The sequence below is a fragment of the Notechis scutatus genome, chromosome 2 (assembly GCF_049901735.1).
Source record: "Notechis scutatus isolate UNSWTSFEM ecotype Mainland chromosome 2, rNotScu1.2, whole genome shotgun sequence".
NCBI lineage: Eukaryota > Metazoa > Chordata > Lepidosauria > Squamata > Elapidae > Notechis > Notechis scutatus.
The window spans coordinates 236,560,633-236,581,454 of NC_142010.1; the positions used below are offsets into that span (position 1 = coordinate 236,560,633).

Consider the following 20,822-nt stretch of genomic DNA (forward strand, 5'->3'; position numbering starts at 1 on the left):
GATGGCTGCAAATGCTTTTTTTCCTGTCTGTATTGTTGCATTTTGAAATTGCCTCCTCTTAGAAATTAGATCAGCCCTATCCAGAAGCAATTAAAAAGAGAGGCTCTCTTAAAATTTTGTGATACGAGTTGATACCAACAATTTTAAATTTATGTCAGGATTGGTTTATTTGTTTTCTGCTTTATTGGAGATGTTGAATGATATTGTTTTGATATATATTGTGAACTGCAGGGTGTCTTTCCAATTGTGACAGGGATAATTCGAGTATATAAATAAATCTGAACTGGGATTCTCTCCTAATCACTGCCCCTTATTTCATCTTTCAGAAGCCACCTAATGAAGGTATTAGGTATTTGAGATACTTACCATCTTTTGCTTCTGATCTGTGTCCAAGTTTTATCTGGAACACAGAATATTCCTTTTTAACATATGCAGGTCAGAAACTGCAACAGTTCAGTATCAGCTTTAACAGACAAATAGCTATGCATATAAATAAATATACACGTTTATTTATACATATGCATAAAAACTATACATTCTAACTATATATTTTATTATTTCAAATATTTCAAAGAGTTTAGTACTTACAAATGTTTTGTAGAATTACATAGTTGTGGCCAAACCCAATTAGATGTCACAGTAAACCAGGAATCCTGTTTAGTAAGGCATGTTGTAAAAAAGTGGACCTGTATATGGAGTTTAACTTTGTTCCACTTCACAAATACCATCAACAACCAAGGAAGTCTATACATCATTTACATGATGTATAGTGAAAGTTGTGTTTCATATGCCAAATTTAAATTCAATGGGTTTTAGTTAATAATGTTTATCTACTGCCCATATGGCTCAAATCTTCATTTAAAAATAATTATGAAAAACTGAAAAACTACTTTGAAGACTTAAATTTCCCTACTGCATATGTATTAATTGGAGATTTTAGAATGGGATTCAGTGATAAGAATGGGATTCAGTGATCAGACATTATATACTAGCCATCATCAATGTAGCAGTAAGGAGACCTCATTGCTGCAACATCAATTCAAAGACAATATATCTATCTATATTGGCTACTGTCTAGATCAATAAACTTATTTTCTGTATTTTGATATCATAAAAGGGGCAAAGTTGAGTGATTGTCCAGCAGAGTATATTAACTGGGAAACAGGAATGAGCACTACAGATTATACCACAGTCTCAAATAACATGATTGTTTTATTAATTTCATTCCATGTGAGAATGGGTTAAAAAAAATAACAGATCAATGTCCTAAATTTAATGTAGCCTAGACTTATGGCTGATTTTCTTGCTGCAAATGCAGATGCAAAAGTACGATACCAACAGCCATGGCATATATTGAGAACTGCTGATGGTTTTAAGCATTTTAGGAAAACAAACTTTCATTATTGTATTTATAGAAAATTTAAGATAAAATACAATTATTTGAAAAATACTCTTGGTTTTCTTTTCAGGTAAATAAGATGAATTCTTATGTTTTGATATACAAGAAACAGGCTATTTTGCAATGATTTTCTTTTTACTTTAATGAAATGGTTTTTCCAATTTATGTTGTTTGCCCAGGGCTCCATTATCTTCTGCAAAAAATATTAGTGTTTTCCAAATATATCCTTTTATGTACATACAGGATATTGGTCAGACTTGCTGTATCTAAATATTGCCTCCCTGTAGTGTAGAACCCCCTAAATGCTTTTTTAATCTGAAAAGTACAGTAGAAAACCAGTAGTAGTAGAAAAGTAATTTCAGGGAAGCCTGCCTGCTATTATCAATGATTTCTCCCTTTTTGGGGGTAAGCTCTCAAGGAATGCTACATAAAGGATCTAAAGTTTCATTCTACTTTATACACATTTGCTTTTATATTACAATCACTAAGAAGTGAAAGAATTGGTTTAATATACCAAGCTTTGGTTAAGAAAATTTCATGTACAAGTAAGCCAACATTTTTAGATATGCTTTCTCGAACTCCATATTTTCATGCAGCTCTAAGCCATAATGTGTAGATTCATCAGTCCTCCCTTCATCCACTGAGGCATCATGGTCATCAGTTGCACCGATTTATACATATTGACATGACTCATTATCAACTGATAACTATGAGGCTTAAATTGATATTGTTGATATTATTAAATTGATAAACCTACAGTATATGAAGTACATTTGAAAATCAGGATATGTGTTGAAAAACAACAGAATATAGTTAAAGGATAGTTCAGATCCAAAATCATTGCTGTATTTTAAATTATGGTTAGAACAAAGGATGATCTGAGGAGATATAAAATAGAGCCAGAACAAGACTTACTTTTTTAATAGCAACAATTTGATTTGTGTTCTTGTCTCTTGCTTTATAAACAGTAGCAAACTAAAGAGAGAGAAAATACCCTGAACGTTAAACAATTCAATTTTCCAAGATAAAGCAACATCATTATCCAGTTTTATTTACTTGGAACATAAAGAAGGGAAACTGTTCTTTCAGGTCCTGAAAATACAATTTCAAATAGCCAAATAGCCTTCCTCAGCATGGGCAACAGCAGTACAGGTAGTCTGTACTGTAAGTATAAACTGTAGTTCAGTAATATCTGAAGAAAAATAGCAATTGCAATAGCACTTAAGACTTACACTCGAGTACAGTAGTGGTCCCCAACCTTTGCGGCTTGGCGGCCCAGGGGGGGAGAGGGGAGCTGAACCGTGTGCGAGTGATAGGCTGGTGCACATGCTTGCACACACAAAGTTTAACTTGTGAAAAGTTAATCTGTGCATGTGTGTGCACGAGTGCTGGCCCACTGCTCACACAGCCCGGTTGCAAATAGGCCATGACCCAGTAGTGGGCCATGGCCTGAGAATTGGGGACCCCTGCTTTATACCACTCTCTGAGAGGTTTACAATAGCAGCATATTGCCCCCAACAATTTGGGTCCTCATTTTCCTGACCTCAGCAGGATGGAAGCCTGAGTCAATCTTCAGCTGGTCAGGACTGAACTCCTGACAGTGGGCAGAATTAGCCTGTAATACTGCATTCTAACCGCTGCATCACCACGGCTCCTGAAGAACAACTGTTTTTTCACTCCATGGCTAAGAAATATGTAGTAAGATTATGCAAAATATTCAATAAAATGCAGTGGTACAAGCAGCACATCCATTCTAGAACATGAAAACAAGATCTTCTCCAGAAAGCTTGGCATGTCAGTTTATGTGGTTTATGAACTGTCAACACTTTTACTGGCAGCGGCAGAGAAGCAACTGTACATAAATCTTTGACTTATGACTACAATTGGGATCAGAGAAATTCTATTACTATTACTAAGCAAGGACATTAAGTGATTCATGCTCAATTATATATATTTTTGCCATAGTTGTTAAACAATTCACTGCAGTTAAGTGAATTACATGGTCATTAAGTGAAGCTAGATTCCCCATTGATTGTGATTATAGGAGGCCTCCTAGGAAGTTTGCAAATGGTGATCATGTAACTCCAGGATGCTGTAACTGTTGTAAATACATGCAGGTTGCCAAGCGCTCAAATTTTGATTACATGGCCGTAAAGATGCTGTGACAGTCGTAGATGCAAGGATCAGTTGCAAGTCACTTTTTTCAGTGCTGTGGTAATTTAAAACAGTTGCTAAACACAAGATTGTAAGTCAAGGACTACCTATAATTACAGCATAAATTTCAAGGCAAAGCTATTTTAAACATTATAAATCACTGTGAAGTACGAGGGCTATCCACAAAATAGATTACGTTTTCGTCTGTAGCAAGAAGGGGTAGAGCTAGCACGGGCATCTTTGGTCTGTGCGTCCGCCGCTCAGTCTGCATCTAGTCGTGCTAGTGGGAGGTTCGTATCGTTGCCCGTTATTTCACAGCAAACGTTTGAAATGTGTTCTGCAATTGAAAATCATGCGAGTTGTGAGGTGCGATCAGTGATAAGGTTTTTGTTGGCAAAAAACCATAAACCGATTGAAATTTTAATTGAAAAATTGAAAAACTAAGAAAAGCAATTCAGAACAAGCATAGAGGAAAGTTAAGCTCAAAATTTTTGTTCCAAGCCAGGTCTTCATCCTCGGAAACCAGTGGTAGTTGCTTGGTGCAAGATCGGGGCTGTAGGGCGGATGAGGAAAAATCTCCCACTTGAAAGCATTCAGGACTTCTCGAGTGCGATTTGCTTTGTGTGGTCAGGCATTGTCATGCAAAAACAAAATTTTTGACCTTAACTTTCCTCTACGCTTGTTCTGAATTGCTTTTCTTAGTTTTTCAATTTTTCAATTAAAATTTCAATCGGTTTATGGTTTTTTGCCAGCAAAAACCTTATCACTGATTGCACCTCACAACTCGCACGATTTTCAATTGCAGCACACATTTCAAATGTTTGCTGTGAAATAACGGGCAACGATACGAACCTAGCACGACTAGATGCAGACTGAGCGGCGGACTCACAGACCAAAGATGGCCACGCTAGCTCCGCCCCTTCTTGCTACAGACGAAAACGTAATCTATTTTGTGGATAGCCCTCGTACATACATGTGAGAGTTTAACATAACAAAGCATTCATCCAAAAGACTGTAAATCTCTAGTAAGAAGGGTTTCTTATATAAAAGCAATGCATGGTTATTTGTCCAATTAGCAAACTTTCAAAAGGCTATGCTATAGAATTTAATTTATTTTTGGGTGAAAGATTAGGGACATCAACAATATTTTGTCAAATTTAATATCATCAGCTTCTCTAAAGAGAGTTACCGTCTTTTTAGCACTATCTCTTTGCAGAGCTATTTTCTTTTTGGCATTATTTTGTAATTGTTGTTTCTATAACCATGATTAAACTCAATTTTATACAACTTTCTTAATCAGATGATTAGCAATCAGTCTAAACCAAGATAAACATACTGCGTAAGGATAATGTTTTGTGACCATTTGTTTGGAAGAAGTAAAATATTTGAGCATAGGCTGAGATGCCAACCACAGAATCACTGGTTTTTAGATTGTCTGGTTCTCTGCCACTATTTTAACAGATTATTTTGCTGTTTCTAATTGCTAACCTATATCTTCACAATGCTGTCTGAAAACACCAATCTGAAGAAAGCAAATTTAGAGGCTGTATTTGTATTACATGCTTATTGACTGAGGTTTACTCAAATAACTCAATTTTCAGGTGGTAATGCCCAAAACAGACAGTTACAACTTACTATGTTACACCAGTATCTACCCAAAACATATTTTCTCACAATTAAAGATCAGAGATTAATGCAAACTGATTCTAAATTAGGGATGTGTGGGATTGCATAAACTGTCAAGAAGCCAGAAGTGCCACAGCATGCTTTCCTTGGAAAAAAAAGTGGCCTAGAATAAAAGAAAATGCTGAGAAAAAAAGAAGTATCTGATGAGGGGAGAGAAGATGCCTCTTCTGCAGGATCTGTGGCATGAAAAAATTGCACAAACATCCTGGGGAGGACTAGATGACAACGGCAAAAACCATTTTTTCCCCGTGTATTCGTTTGCCTCCTTTATATTAAAAATAATCAGAAAAGCGAAGTGAGCCAGCAGCTATGTTGGCATGACGCACATCGTTTACTGAGTTAACGTTTTCCGTCAAATGTTAACGACTCCCCAATTCAGACAGCAAGGCTTTCACTTAGCTACTCTACCTCGCAAGGCTGTTGGGAACAGAGAGAAGAAAGATCTGCCTAAATTCCCTTCTAGAAAATGGCAAGAGGTAGATTAGAATAACCTCAAGAAAACAAAGAATAGCTTCGGGCTGTTTCCCTCTATATAAAAATAATTTTTATTTATTAAGGCACAGACCAGAATTACAGATCGAAGCACATTAAAAGGCAGACGAGGCCGCTATTCCTTACCTGGCCCTCACCCAGAAAGTCCAGTTTTTCGTAGCGTTTGGCTCGCGCTCGCGCATCCATGGCGACGTGGGACCAGGGAAAGCTGGAAAAGCGATTTAAAACCCTCCGTAGCAGAAAAGGATCTTTAAAACTCCGAAAACTCAAAAAACTGCAATTCCCTTCCGCCGCTTCCGGCTTCCGGCACAGCGCTCTATTGATTGCGCATGCGCCGCACGTTGACTAAAGACGCTTCTGCCGGCCTGGCAACGGCATCCAACGCGAAGAGCGCAACAACCATTGCTGGGACTCCGCTGTCAAGGGAAATAGGGGACGCGGAAATTGGATAACGCGCTTAGCTTGACTGAACAGCAAAGCACTCCTTTCCAAAACTTGGCATTGGAAGGAGTGCGTACTTCCTATGAGTGAAAACACGATACAATTTTTAGTTTTTAAATAACATTTGCCACGTTTTGTCCTTAGATGCCTTGCACCTAGTCAGTAATAAGTTTTAATCATGGTCATGGTACATTGAATATTTTGAGGTAGGCTGGACAGAGAAGCAGCACTTTATAAATCTTAAGTGCTTTGCTGATGCCAGTAAGGTGACCTGAAATATGTAATAGTTAGGTTAAGTGGCCAGCTATGTGGAATTGAGGAAATACCCCAGAGGATTAAATATGCATTTGCTAATTGGAACCTATTTGCATCGCTCTAGAAATCATAATTTAAACAAATCACGTCAGAGAAGACAACTACGACCAATTTATCTGATCCTTGTCATGTCTGCTACTCAGATAGTATCTGTTGGTGAGATCCTAAATTCCGCACCTACTTTTGATGGTTTTATCAGTATTTTTTTATTCAGAGAGGAAGGGCTGGGATTGATCTGGAGTTCTAGCTAAAATTTACACACAAAAGCTGCAGTGTATTAAAATCTTGCCAGATTCAAATCATTCTTCAGTTAGAGTCTGAAATATTCATCTATGAGTTTGTAAACAGTAAATTGTTTTGGTGAAATGTATTTGAAAGTTGATTTACTTTCTCTTCTTTAAATTTCACCCTCAATTTGCTGCAATGTTTGACTTGCCAAGCCTTGAATAAAACACTACTGTAAAATGGATCTAATGGTGATCTTTCCCAGATGAAATAGCATAATGATCAGATAATCCTCTTAGCTATTTTCCAGTTGTGAGGCTGATTATTGAACCCTAGCAATATAATACAGGTAGCCCTCAACTTATCATCATTCAACAGTAATTCAAAACGATAACAGCACTGAAAAAAATAAATTACAACCTAACCTTGAAGTTATGACTGTTACACCAACTCCAATACTTACGTGTTCATGATTTGAATCATTGGCAAAGTGGCATGCATGTACAACACTTGCAGCATCCATTGGTCATGTGGTCTGTGTGCAATCCTTCCAGCCAGTGTCCAAGAAGCACTCAATGGGGAAAGCTGTATTTACTTAATGACAGTTGTGTTTCACATAAAATCAGGTGTGTTATATAATGCCTGATTTAATGACTGTGTAGCTTAATTACAATTTTTCTGGTTCCAATTGTGGTTGTAAGTTGAGCATTTGTAGCACATGCAATTAGGTGTTTTTCACTAGGCATATCTTGCACTTCCAGTAAGGAATATCCACATTCCCTGGCAATATTCATTATTCATACAATTTTTGCCATTTCAAATACAATGAAGTTGTTTTGCATTCATTTTTTGTAAGTTTGCTTTTATGTTTGCGATTACTATCTGGCTGCATGACTTGCTTTAGCTGATGGCCAAATGGCTTAGTAGTCTCCTGCAAAATTTTGATACAGATACACATATGATGGCAAGTCTAGGTCACTCCCAAACTCTGACATTGTTCATAAGAGATAGAATGTTTTTATTGTGAAATGCAGTTTAATTCCTTTCAGATATAATGTCCATGTAGCCTAAAAATTCTACTTTTGATTTATGTCATTCATTGAACATTCCTTCAGAAGTCTGGAGAATCTTCTACGAAGTATGATTATATATCAGTGCTTAAGAGCTTTAGAAATGTTTTGCTTCTTTTTGACAGGCATTTTTATAAGAATGACATTTTTACAGAGATCTTCAGAAATTTGAGCGAAGCATTGCATATTTTTAAAACCTAAGTGATGAGAATATGTCTAATGAAAGCAATATTTGTCAGATTGGCATGCTGCAGGGTCTGATTGTTAAATAAGTTCTAGAATAACTGCCTTTTGTTCGCCCTTTAACAATCTTATACATTAAAAAGAAATTAGTGCCATTCTTTCATTATCATTATGTTGGGTGACTTTATGAAATGAAATAAATACCAAATATTAGTTATTTACTTAGATTCCTTTTATATTTCACTAGGACCCACAGGACTGTTTAGTGTTTGCAAAAATTCAGAAAATCTAAAAGGGAAAATATTTTTTTCATAGAAGTGTAAGTAATGGAAAACCTAACCAAAGCACACGTTTCAGGAAAGGCAGACAGCACTGAAATGTACATTCTATTAAGGAGGTGCATTCAAGACTGCAGATCCATATTGTGGTTTTTATTAGCTAACTCTCCAGAGGGGTTTCCTATATTGAAGCAGTCTGGAAAGTCACAGATAAAGTATACATTTACCAGAAATCCCCTGACCCCAAGCTTTGCTTCTTATAAAAATATTGTGCAAAACCACGAAATTGCTGAAGTAAGGAACTGGAAATAACCACGTTACTGTAAACAAAGGTGGACATAGAAAATAACAGATGGTGTAAGATAACTGAGTAATCAAAAATGTACTTCTCACTTCCTCTATATTTCCTTAATACAAATATATATGTTATTCTCCTTTTTTTTTTTTTGGTAAAAATGTAATAAAAGGAACACCCCGGCCTAGTCTGAGGTCATGCTATGTATAAAAGTGACAGATCAGGAAGAGTTGGGGGTTCAGAATTTGCCATGCTAATGCTCTGAACCTTGTACACAAATAAACCTGTATTCTCCAACCTTTTGTGGTCTTGTGTCCTGATTTGGAAGCAAGTTTCTGCTACATTTAATGTCGACTGCGGCAGGACGCAAGGGGCCCTGAGGCCCGCTGGAGGGTCCACCCCGGGTGCCAGCAGCTCGGTGAGTTGAAGGGAACATCCCAGGCGCCATCAGTCCTTTGAATCCGAGGGACTTCCCGAGACTGCCCTGTTCTGGCGTCGGCGGTTGACACCCCCAAGAACCACTGGTGAAAGGTGAGGAGACCAGGACATCTTCCAGCCGGCTGGTGGGAGGAAGACGACGCCTGCAGACAAGTATTGGACTTGGGAAATAATCCCTCCCTGTAAGCAGGGACGGAGGAGAGGACTGATCACCCTCTCTTAAGGCAAGGTGGGTGGAATTGTCAGGAGTGGTTGAAGTGAGTGACTACTGCGGTTCCCATTGGTGACTATGAGTGTCCAGCACCGTGGGCCAGTAGAAAGCGAGTGGCGTCCGCAGTTCCCACTGGAGACCGTGCGCACCTGGCTCCCTGGGTCGGACATGAGTGTGTGGAAATCCTTGGTGTTACCCTGAGAAGGAGGACCCCACACCTTCTTCCAGCCCCTTTCCCTAATTGTCTTGTCTGGTGACCTGGGTGGATCATGGGCGGCGGGGAGAGTAAGCCCCTGACCCCATTAGGAGCTATGCTAAAGCATTTTAAGGAAGCATATGAATCTTAAGACTATGGTTTGGAGTGGAGTAGACACAAACTACAGGTGTTTTGTGAGGGAGAATGGCCAACATTTGGGTTTGGATGGCCTCCCATGGATACACTAGACATCCCTATAGCAGTAAAGGTTCATCAGTTAGTATTTCACCCGACACTGGGACACCCAGACCAGGCTCCTTACATTGATGTCTGGCTCGACCTGCTAAACCACGCCCCCCATGGCTCAAGAAGCTCAAAATGCAACGTTGCAAGGTTCTATTGTCCCGTAATCTGTCACTAAAGAAGGAAAAGAAAACTATACAGGTCTTGCTCAGTTGCCCCGAGGCGCTACCGCACCCACCTCCATATGTACCTCCCTTTGGCCTGAGGAGTAGATCTGAGAGAAGTGAATCTTTGGGGTTATCAGGATTGATAGCCCAACTGGACCGATGTCCCCCCTCCTGAGAAGCCCTGGGGACCCGCCAGATACATTTGATCGCTCAGCCCAAGCCGACTCACCTTCAGATACCCTAGTTCAGGTAATCTCCCATGTAACCCCTAAACGAGAGGCCGAACCTGTGGCAGCCAGAACGAAAGCAAAGACTGAACAAGCCTCCCTGATAGCACCACTTAGGAGAGTGGACCAATTGGTAACTGACCATGAAGATCCTAGTGCCTCAGTCACCCTACCGTTGTTCCAGCATGTGCCCTTCACCACATCAGACTTACTCAACTGGAAATTACACTATGGTCCCTTTAGCGAAAAACCTACTGAAGTAGCACTTAGTGAAGACGATAGTCGACACACACAATCCCACGTGGTTAGATCTCTAGCAGCTAATGGGGACCCTATTCAATCCGGAAGAGAGGGAGAAAATCAAGAATGCAGTAAATGAGATACTAAAGCCAGATGTCAGAGTAGGAGGAAATCTAGCAGCATTTGTACCAGGACATATGGCTTGGGATATAGTGCAGCAAGTCCACAGACAGTTGCACCTAGGTAAAACGGCTTTAGCAAAGGCCCTACAAAGGGAAGTTTGTATCAACAAGATACACAGCATTGCAGCTAATATTTGTACAAGGTGTGAGGTTTGTGCAGTTAATAACCCTAGACAGGGGCCCCAGCCACCACCAGGCCATCAACCCAGAGGCAGTTACCCATTTGATTCTTTGATGATTGACTTCACTGACATGCCCTGCTGTGGTCCATATAATGCACTATTTGTCATCGTGTGCACCTATACAGGATGGCCTAAGTGTATCCCCACCCGAACAAAAAGGCCCCTCCTGGGGTACATTGGATATGTGGTGATGTGGCTTATAGTACCCTTCCTTCAAAGTGGAGAGGAACTTGTACCTTGGGAGTTATCAACCCCTCTTTATGTTACCCTTAAATATACCTCGTTATGAATGCCAATCAGTGGCAGAGCAGGAAACTAAAAGCAGATTATAAAGTAGGAGATTGGAAGGATGATGAGTGGCCCCCAGAACGCATCATTCATTACTATAACCGGGCTACTTGGGCGGCAGATGGCACTTGGGGTTATCGTACCCCAATTTATATGCTAAATCGTATTATCAGACTCCAGGCTGTTGTAGAACTAATTGCCAATGAAACAGCTCAATCCCTGCGCACCCTAGTAGTCCAACAGAAGAAATTTAGAGATGCAATCTATCAAAACCGTCTAGCTTTAGACTACCTCTTGGCAGCTGAGGGAGGTGTATGTGGCAAGTTTAATTTCACCAATTGTTGCCTGGAATTTGATGATGTTGGTGAAATCGAGCAACGCGCTAGACGCATAGAGAATCTTGCACACATACTGGTCCAGAAATGGAACGGGTTTGACCTTGGAGACATTTTTGGGACTTGGTTTCCTAAATTACCTGGCCTTCAAGCCATTGTTGCACTAGTTGGTATGATTGCTGCAGGATGTGTAATTCTACCATGTATCTTACCTATCTTTGTCAAAACAATCTCTAATAGTCTTTCTATGTTAATGGAGAAGAAAGCCACTGCTAAAGCTATGGCTTTATGGGAATATGAGAAATTGATTACAACAGAAGAACCTTTCCCCGTTAGTGAAACTCCACTGTAATCAGGAGACTTAGGTGAAGTTTCAAAGGGGGGAATGAAGCAATTTGGAAAGTCACAAATAAAGTATACATTTACCAGAAATCCCGACCCCAAGCTTTGCTTCTTATAAAAATATTGTGCAAAACCACGAAATTGCTGAAGTAAGGAACTGGAAATAACCACGTTACTGTAAACAAGGGTGGACATAGAAAATAACAGATGGTGTAAGATAACTGAGTAATCAAAAATGTACTTCTCACTTCCTCTATATTTCCTTAATACAAATATATATGTTATTCTCCTTTTTTTGGTAAAAATGTAATAAAAGGAACGCCCCAGCCTAGTCTGAGGTCATGCTATGTATAAAAGTGACAGATCAGGAAGAGTTGGGGGTTCAGAATTTGCCATGCTAATGCTCTGAATCTTGTGCACAAATAAACCTGTATTCTCCAACCTTTCGTGGTCTTGTGTCCTGATTTGGAAGCAAGAGTTTCTGCCACAATATTATTTGTATTATTTGTTGTACACCCGTCTATAATTGGTAATTATAATTCATTTGGGTTTTGTGCAAATGTTAATATAGAACAAATCTTAAAATACATATGAAGAATATATCAAACAAAAATAGAAATGCAAACAGTACATTTGGTATCATACACAAAAGTATTTTTACAATAATAAAAGGTGAATGGCTTAATGGACTTTTACCTACTTTAGTAAAACCTTGCATACACATTTGCATTATAAACTTGAATCCTTTTCCTACTTAAACAGATGAAAATTCTTCTCAAGTTTGTGTAATCATAAATTATTGTTTCAAATAAAATTTCTCTACTGATTGATTGTATAGTTCCTCTTTTCTGTCATAAAAACATATATGTGATAGCAAGTACATGTTAAAAATGAAATCAAGTATTGATCACAAAATCTATTAATATATTCATTTGCAGTTCATTTGCTGCTCCATAGAAATAATTTTTGTATGTGCTTCATATAATTCACGGATGTGTATAATAAACATGTACTAATTATTAAATACTATAAATTATACTTCATATCATTTTTGATTTATATATTAGTAGTGTACAAATCAGTGCTACCCACATCAATCAGCTCAAGTTTTTCCAGCTCCCCGATTCAGTGACTAAAACAACCCAATCATGAAGATGTTTTGATGTGCAAGTGATGAGCTCCCTGTAAGAAACAGGCATTTAAATGTACACAAGAGATGCTTATACACTGCAATTCATGGAAATTTCTAGAACTCATCTGAGCCTATTGGTATCAGCTCTGTGACAAGTAAATATTACAAATATTTAATTTTTATTACAATGTAGTCATTAGGATTAAAGATAGACATATCAAAATAAATTCCTGTCTATTCTGAACCAAATTTAACAATTGTATATGTTGAGGTAGTATAGCACTAAGAAAGGAAAGAGCTGGATTATTTCTTTTTCTAAAAAGTATTGTGCTTATCTGTGGATTACATTGTACAATGAGTCCACTAACAAAGTTTGTCAAATTTAGTTTAATTAAGTTTAATTCTCAGAGTTCTTTGGAAGGACATGCTACTTGCCAGAAGGAATTAATCCTGCATTGTTCAAACTCTGAAAACAACATGGTTCTATTCAGGCTATTATTGTCATTTTAATAGTAGCTATTTTTAATTATTAGTGTATCAATAGCAACTATAAGAGACAAAGAAACTATACTGAATAGAATGAAAAAATAAATTTCATCAGGCAATTAAAGTGGATGCTTCTGGTTACCTGAAACAGAATTATCTTTGAATGAGACATAACCACTTTCTAAAGCGATTACCTTTTAGTCTCTCACAAAAGCACTTTGGAAAAAACTTTCCTTTGACCTCCTTTAATATCCAGAGAGAGAGAAAGTGAAGAAGGACTTTATTGTAAGTACAATGATGTGTTATTCAGCAGTTACAAACTGCACAATGCTCCACCTTATTCTGGACCTCCACGCTGTAAAATAAAATATTATCTTTTAGCAGAAACAAAAATCAATTCTTGCAACATTGTTGATTAGAATAATATTCATCATGCATTCATTTACTGCCTTTCCTATAGGAAATCAAGTTGATATGCCCCCTCCTCCTATTTGATATCACAACAGCAATCTTGTAGGGTGGGCTGAACTAAAAGAGAACTGGCATAAAGTCATCTAGTGACCTGTAGCTGAGGGGACTAGAACCTGATTTCTTCACCCCTATTACTGCTATCATACATAGTGACAGACATTCTCATTTCCGCTCCTGTTTCAGCTCCTTCACTCAACTTGTTCCATTTGACTCAGGGACAAGCCAGACAACATCTGAGTGCCAACTGGAAATTAACAAACCATTTCCCAAATGCTGCCATCTTAGTTAAATTTTAGGAGAGAAATTAAATATGCAACTGAGTGGTTTTGGGAGAACAAAAATATAAAATTAAACAATGAAAAAATACAGTAGGACACAGTACTTGAGGATTACAAAATGGAATTAGAAATTAATTTCTAAGTGGAATTAGAAATCTCCTGAAATCGATAAATTTCAGAAGATTTCCAATTAATTAAAAATAACATTTGGAATAATATCAAGCCACTGCAATGTTGCATAACTACCCATGTTTTTGCAATGCTGACCTTGCAATATTTTTTCTACACTTGTTTTCTTGCAGTTTTCTTACTAACTACTTTGAGTGTCTGAAATAGCATAAATAGATTAGTTGTTCAGTAAGGAAAGAGGGGAGAGCAATTGAGCAGATTTGAGGAAATCTGTTTCAGCATTATAATTGTTTCATTTATCACAATTCATACCCTGAGACAAAAAGCCTGGTGTTCTGAATGTTTTAAAACAAGGATAACCAATCATATTGTTTATCACAAGACAATAGAGGTATCCAGCTCCAGATATGTCAGACTCAGGCTGCTTCAGTCAGATATTCCAGCTTCCCACTAGCTCCAGATAATATGCCAAGCTATATTGGAGTACCAGGTTGTCTAAATCAGGGGTTGCCAACCTTTTGGACCTCAGGGACCACCAAACTCATAATTTTAAATCCCGTGGATCAGAGACCCTGGGAAAATCCCCAAAAAGTCTGCAGGAAAATTCCCCATCCCGTTTTCCTATCGATTGATCATTCTTTATTCGGATACCTTCTCTCTGTTCTCAGGGAAGGAGAGGGACAGGAAGAGGGAGAGAGAGACTTTTGGCTTCATGCAGGAAAGCAGCAGAAGCAGCAGAAGTCTTTCTTTCTCTCCCCCAAACTCCGCCAGAAATGAGTCTTTGTAAGACTTATCATGCTGGCGCAGCCTCTTGGAGCAGGATGCCTTGCAGGATCCCAAAGACTCATTTCTGGCGGAGTTTGGGGAAGAGAAAGAAACACTTTTGCTGCTTTCCTTGCATGCAGCCAAAAGCAGAAGAAAGAAGAAGAAAGGAGCCCAAGGAGCCAGGAGAGTGGGGCAAGTTCCCCCGCTCTGTCCTTTCCCTCCTCCCCTCACTACCTCATGTTGTTTGCAATGCAAGTGACACAAGCCTTGTGTTCCCACGGGCCATGTGGGCAGCACAGTCTTGTGTTCCTGTGCAGCCTGGATTAATTGTTTTTGGGGGTGCTTTGGGGGTGACATTTCTCTGCGAACCACCAAAATTTTCGGCGACCACTGGTCTAAATCAGTTGTACCAAATTCAAGATTATGTTTTAAAGCTACCAAACTCTTTTCTCTTGCTTATTTTTGTAGTGGATCTTTGGGAGAAAGTGACTAAATTCCCACCTAGAAGCATTCTCGAAAAGATAGGACTGAGAAAATTTTCCTCTGTGCCATACATTTATACTATGAAGTTCCTGATCATATTAACAACAAACTATTAGTAAAACTATTCAGAATTTGGAAAGAACAATCGCCAATACGTGAAGGATACAAAGTAATGAAAAGGATGGAGTATTGTTGTTGATCTTGATAAATAGAACTGACTTAACAGAGAGGTATTCAACTTATACTTTATGGAATTACACTCATGGTGGAAGAACAGATTTTTAAATTGGGATTCCCCTGGATTTGTGTTGCTGGATTTCTTAACAGCATTTTATGTAATTGCTGCTAACTGCTGCTTTATTCAGGAAGAATGAACCCTCTGCATAGTTACCCATGGTAACTGAGAGATTAGGGTTTCATACAATTCTACTTGCAGTCATTTGAACTTGGCTGATAACTGAGATAACACAAAATTTCCCATAAGCTAGTTAGACAAACAACTAATGAAAATGCAAGTGAAATAGGTGGCTGTATAACTTAAATCAATCCATTTATTTAGTACCATTCATAGAATATTCACTGTTGACAGGGACTTTAGGTCTCCCAGCCAAAGTTTAATTACAAAGTATTTTTCCACTGAATTAATTTGGTTCTTCATCTGTGGTTTCAGTTTGGCTGATATGCTATTGAGAGTTATAATTTTTAGTTGTTTTACCCATATTATGGTGCTGAAAAGATGGATTCATATTGCCAAGAATTTTGTTTTGCAATAGGCAGTCCATTCCTGGTTTAAATATGCCTCTTAATATTTTTGGGGGTAAAATCTAGAGATTATTCCAGCTGAAATTCATCAGCTAATCATTAACAATCTGTAATGTGAAATAAAACCAATACAATGCTAAAGCCTAGTTCTAACCTTCTGATTGTATTGTCCTGCTTCTGTAGCACACACATATACACCCAAAGAGGCTTCTCATCACAAAAAGCAAACCACAGTCTAAATTTTTATTTAATTGTTTGATTTTTTTTAATAAACTGAGTTTTTGAAAATAATACTAATATTTTAATATTTGTTTAAAATGAGAACTTACTTGAATGTATTCCATCTCTTCGACTGACATAGGTTTCCTCCTGTATTTCTGAGGTAAAGTTCTTATTAATTCTGCTGTGTCAGGTATACCTTGTATTCTACCAGTAAATAAAGTATTTTGAGAAGATGGTGCTTTGTTTTCTGAAGAAAACTGTGAGGCTATCCCATGAAGTGGAGGCACTCTTGATTGTAGAGAGTCGTGCACTGGAACAATAAGATAGAAAACTGTATCAGCAAAAATACTCTGGGTGCCCTACATCATGACTAACCATGTTTGTCTAATGCAGCAAAACTACTGCATTAAAGGCTACCTTAAAGGCTCAATAAAGTTTCCTGATCTGGCCTACCTCAAAAGGCTGACAATGTCAATCTGGTCCTGATCATTGGCCATGCAGGGTGGATATGATGAGAGGGTTATAATTTAGCACATATGGAGAGTCAAGGATTAAGGAAGTTTGGCATCATGTAAACTATTGAAGTTAAATGGTTAATTCAGAAAAGAATTAACTGAGACTAAGACTCTAATTAAACTTAGAAGTACCCAGAAGATACAATTACATTTGAGCACAACAGTGAATACTGTCAACATCTTAGTGATGTGAAAAAAATATTTTATTTTATATATCAATTTTTAAAATCTTTATTTTCCACTTTATAATTTTTGCAAATAATTCAGGCAGTGAACATATCCAACACACCTTCCTCCTCTTATTTTCCCCATAACAACCCCGTGAGGTGAGTTAGGCTGAGAGAGTAACTGGTCCAAGATGACCCAGTTGGCTTTCATAGCTAAGGTGGGACTTGAACTAATGGTCTCTTGCTTTCTAGCCCTGTGCCTTAACTATTAGACCAAACAGTCCATCTCCCATACAGAGCAACACTGTTATAAATTAGGGGTTATAGTTGGAAAACATTATATTGGGTTCACATTATCATGCTAACCTATAATGTGAATTATAAGCAATGAATGCCAATTTAAATGTATTGAGCATAAATTATGGTAAGGCATGGCACCATGTGCACTTAGTAAAGGCATACTTACTTTTAGGTTTTGGAGTACTTTTTCTGTCTGGAAACTTAATCAGTGGTGTATGTGGTTTGACTACCTAAAGAAATGGGAAAAGCAAGTCAGTATATACATTTCTATATGTGTGCAGTTCTGTCAAGAAAGGATAAAATCTATGTCTCCTTTTAGACTGAGAGCCGAGTTGATGCAGTGTTAGATTGGATTAGAAACCAGAAGATTATGAATTCTAGTCCTTTCTTAGGCATGAAAGATGGCTCTCTCAACACTATCCACCACACATCAATATTGTGTGAGGAAAAAAGGTGACAGCATTATGCACATTGCCTTGATTTGTAGAAAATAAAGATAATAAATAAATATAACAATGATGTTTCAGTGAAGATTAAGTGGAAGCTCATATAATATCAACTGAACTGAGGAACTAGAATTTAATAATTTAGGACTGGAATGAATCTACTTTTACAAAACTGCTCTGCTTTTTCAATTTTAGAAAGTTGGACTCATTCCAGTGCTAAAACTATCTTATTAATTCTAGGCACACTACTTATTAATTTGCACTCAGATGACATCCAAAGAAAAACACAACCAGTTGTTAGAATTCTTCTATTATTTTTGAGGAATATTTATATGCATGGGTGATTGGCAAGCACTAAGTGCAGAGTCCAGTTACCATCTGCAGATTTGTACAGTTATTCTTAATAGTGCAGAGAGAAAAAAGGAATGCTAGGTTCATACATACATAAACAAAGAATGATCAGGGAATATATTACCCTTTTCCTTAAGGAATCCTGTGAATTTGGCAATTATTTATAGTATTTTTGTTTTGCCACTCAAGCCAAAAAGCATCTCTGAACACATTTTGATACAAAACAAGAAAATCCCTGCTTGTTTCCCTTTGGCACAATTTGGTGGAAAATCTGTTACTAGTACCGGTAAATATTAATCTTCTTTTATCAGGCAAAGTGAAACTATTCCAAGCAATATATTTGGGTTAAGAATTTAAAGAACAATCCTACTGGATTTTATTAAACATGTCTCTAGTTCAATCTCTTGGATCTATTTTAATCCAAGAGATATGGCTGGGGAAGGGCAAAGGGGAACCAATGTACCTAGTTGTTATGGTGAACCAAGAGGAAGAAAGGGAAAGTACTACGAAAATTGGGGGAAGGGCTAATAAGATATGTACTGAGACATTCCCGACTGAAGGATAGAAGGCAGTCAGGGGAGAACTATGCTTAATTGGAACAGGCAATGGCTAATGGGAGGAAGATGGGGATGTATTGGGACAGCAGTGGAGGACAGAGGAGGGAAGATTCTGGGATATTTGGCATCTGGGCTGGCTGAACAGTATCACCGGCATTAACAACAGTGACTGTAGAGAGGAAAGATGCTACAGAGGAGGGCAGATTGGTACAATATTCTGCATTAAGGACTGCTAAGGAATGGAAAGGAATACAAGGATACTTATGTGCCCAGCTTTACCCTTTTTCCTTATTCAGAATTTTTATATAAAACTTGAAACATTCTGAGTTTTGAGTTTCACAGAACCCTGGCTGATCTGAAATGATTCGGTAGAACCCGAGGAATATGAACGTTTGTTCCAGATTCAAAAAACATTTTCCCCATTTTATGCACACCAACATCAACAAAAATATTTTTATTTTTGATCCAAGTTATCTTGTACTTGCAGAGTCAAAATATAAACATCCAGTCACCATGTTATAGAAACAAAAAAAAAGAGATATATATTTTAAAAATGAGGTACAAATTATTCAGTGGATCTAAAGTAATTGTTAAATTGCTGTAAAACTCAGAGGTAAATCTAACAATGAATGGAACAGAAAATGAATGGAAAAAAGTCAGCATATGAGGGAGGAGGGAAAGAAAGATACATGCAACAGAGAAAAACTACAGGTATCACCAGGTCTGGATATTCATGACTCACAATTTTAAATTTAAAAAAATCACTCCCCACAATAGAAGTGAGGATCATCCATAGAAATTGAAAAATCATAGGCCATTTATACCACTGGTACTAATCATCTGCTTAGTGAAGAAATCCAAATCAAAGCATCCCAGATAGATGTCTATGAAGATGCAGCTTGAATACATCCAATGGTTGATTCCATCATATTCAAAACAGCCAACAAAGGCAGCATGTTTAGTAGGCAGAGAATGGGAAAAGAACTAGATATGAGAAAAAGGATATGATATCCCAGCCGATGCATTTTATATGTTAAGTAACCCCAAAGAGAACTTGCTGCACCTCAGCTTTCAACAAATCCAGCCAACAAGACCAGTAGGAAGAGATGCTTAAAACTATTTTACTAACTATATGCACTGTCCACCCAATATGCTTGACTTCATAGCAGCAATGGGTAGTAGCTCTGGATAGATGTGTACAACAAGAATGGTTCTAGATTTTTGTAAAGCTGTTCAAATAACCAACCATGCAATTCAATGATAAAGGAGCCCCTCTAGCTTTTTTTTAAACGTCGAACAAATATTTGAGTGGAGGGCAATATTTCTATCAAAACTGATACTAATGCAACAGCATAAAATCCTGATTCACATTTAGCCTCGTCTCCAATTTGGGAAATGTTTTTTTTTAAAAAAGTATGTATTTTGCCAAGTCTGCCGTAAATCTGCAACTGCCGTCCTTTAAAGCAACGTCTGCAAGGCCTCTTCGTGTTTGGGCTTAGCAGTCCTTCCTACAAGCTGGTGTACCTCTACTTGGAGGTCCGGGAGTTGCAGTCCAACAAAGCGGATAACACGCGCGGAGAAATCTGGTCTACCGATTTACTGGGGAGAAGAAATTCAAAGGTGTAGAAGACCGCTAAGAAAAGTCTCAGGAGCGTCCGCCGTTTTCCCATGAAATCTGTTAGGGAAGTCTCTTGAGACTGGCCAGCCAAGACTGAGTTAAAGACACCCGAGTAGGTCGAATCCACTTTCCAGGACTGGCGTTCCTTCTCCTTTCCACTCAAGGACACCAGCACCGGTTGGTGCAGCTCAGCACCAAGGATTCGGTCCCCAACCTGCAGCCCCTCGCTAACCTGCAGGCCCCAGAAACCTTGTATAGAACTGCAGCTGCAGACAGTTTCCAGGCGCACCCAAAGCTTTCGTCAAGATACTCGATTTGAAGGACTTACTTGAACGACCCTACTGGCGGCCGCCATCTTACTGCCCATGATGATACGCCGCCCGGGCAAAGGAAAGAGCGCGCCAGCACAAAGCGTTGCGGGAGCGGTAAGGCGGAGTCTAGCTAAGCCCCGCCTCCACGAAGGGCACGGCTTCGAACCCAACGGAACAATTGTGAGGTGGATTTGGTGCGGAGGGTTTCTCGTCAACTATCGAATGAGGGATTGGCAGATA

The 20,822-nt window shown here is 38.3% G+C and overlaps 1 protein-coding gene across 2 annotated transcripts in view; it reads right to left on the reverse strand.

The window, feature by feature from the left end:
* CDK7 (cyclin dependent kinase 7) overlaps positions 1–20,662 on the reverse strand; it is a 33,214-nt gene extending 12,552 nt beyond the window's left edge. The window contains exons 1-5 of one of the 2 annotated variants that reach the window (XM_087958334.1): positions 20,600–20,662; positions 17,466–17,529; positions 16,425–16,627; positions 2,315–2,374; positions 367–400 (exon numbers count right to left, since the gene is read on the reverse strand). In XM_087958334.1, the coding sequence (XP_087814460.1) occupies positions 367–400; positions 2,315–2,374; positions 16,425–16,627; positions 17,466–17,529; positions 20,600–20,638 (400 nt within the window). In that variant the 5' untranslated portion in view covers positions 20,639–20,662. Of the gene's footprint in view, positions 1–366; positions 401–2,314; positions 2,375–5,857; positions 6,047–16,424; positions 16,628–17,465; positions 17,530–20,599 lie in introns of those variants that run through there. The other variant, XM_087958333.1, reaches the window with a different exon arrangement.
* Positions 20,663–20,822: the final 160 nt, after the last annotated feature.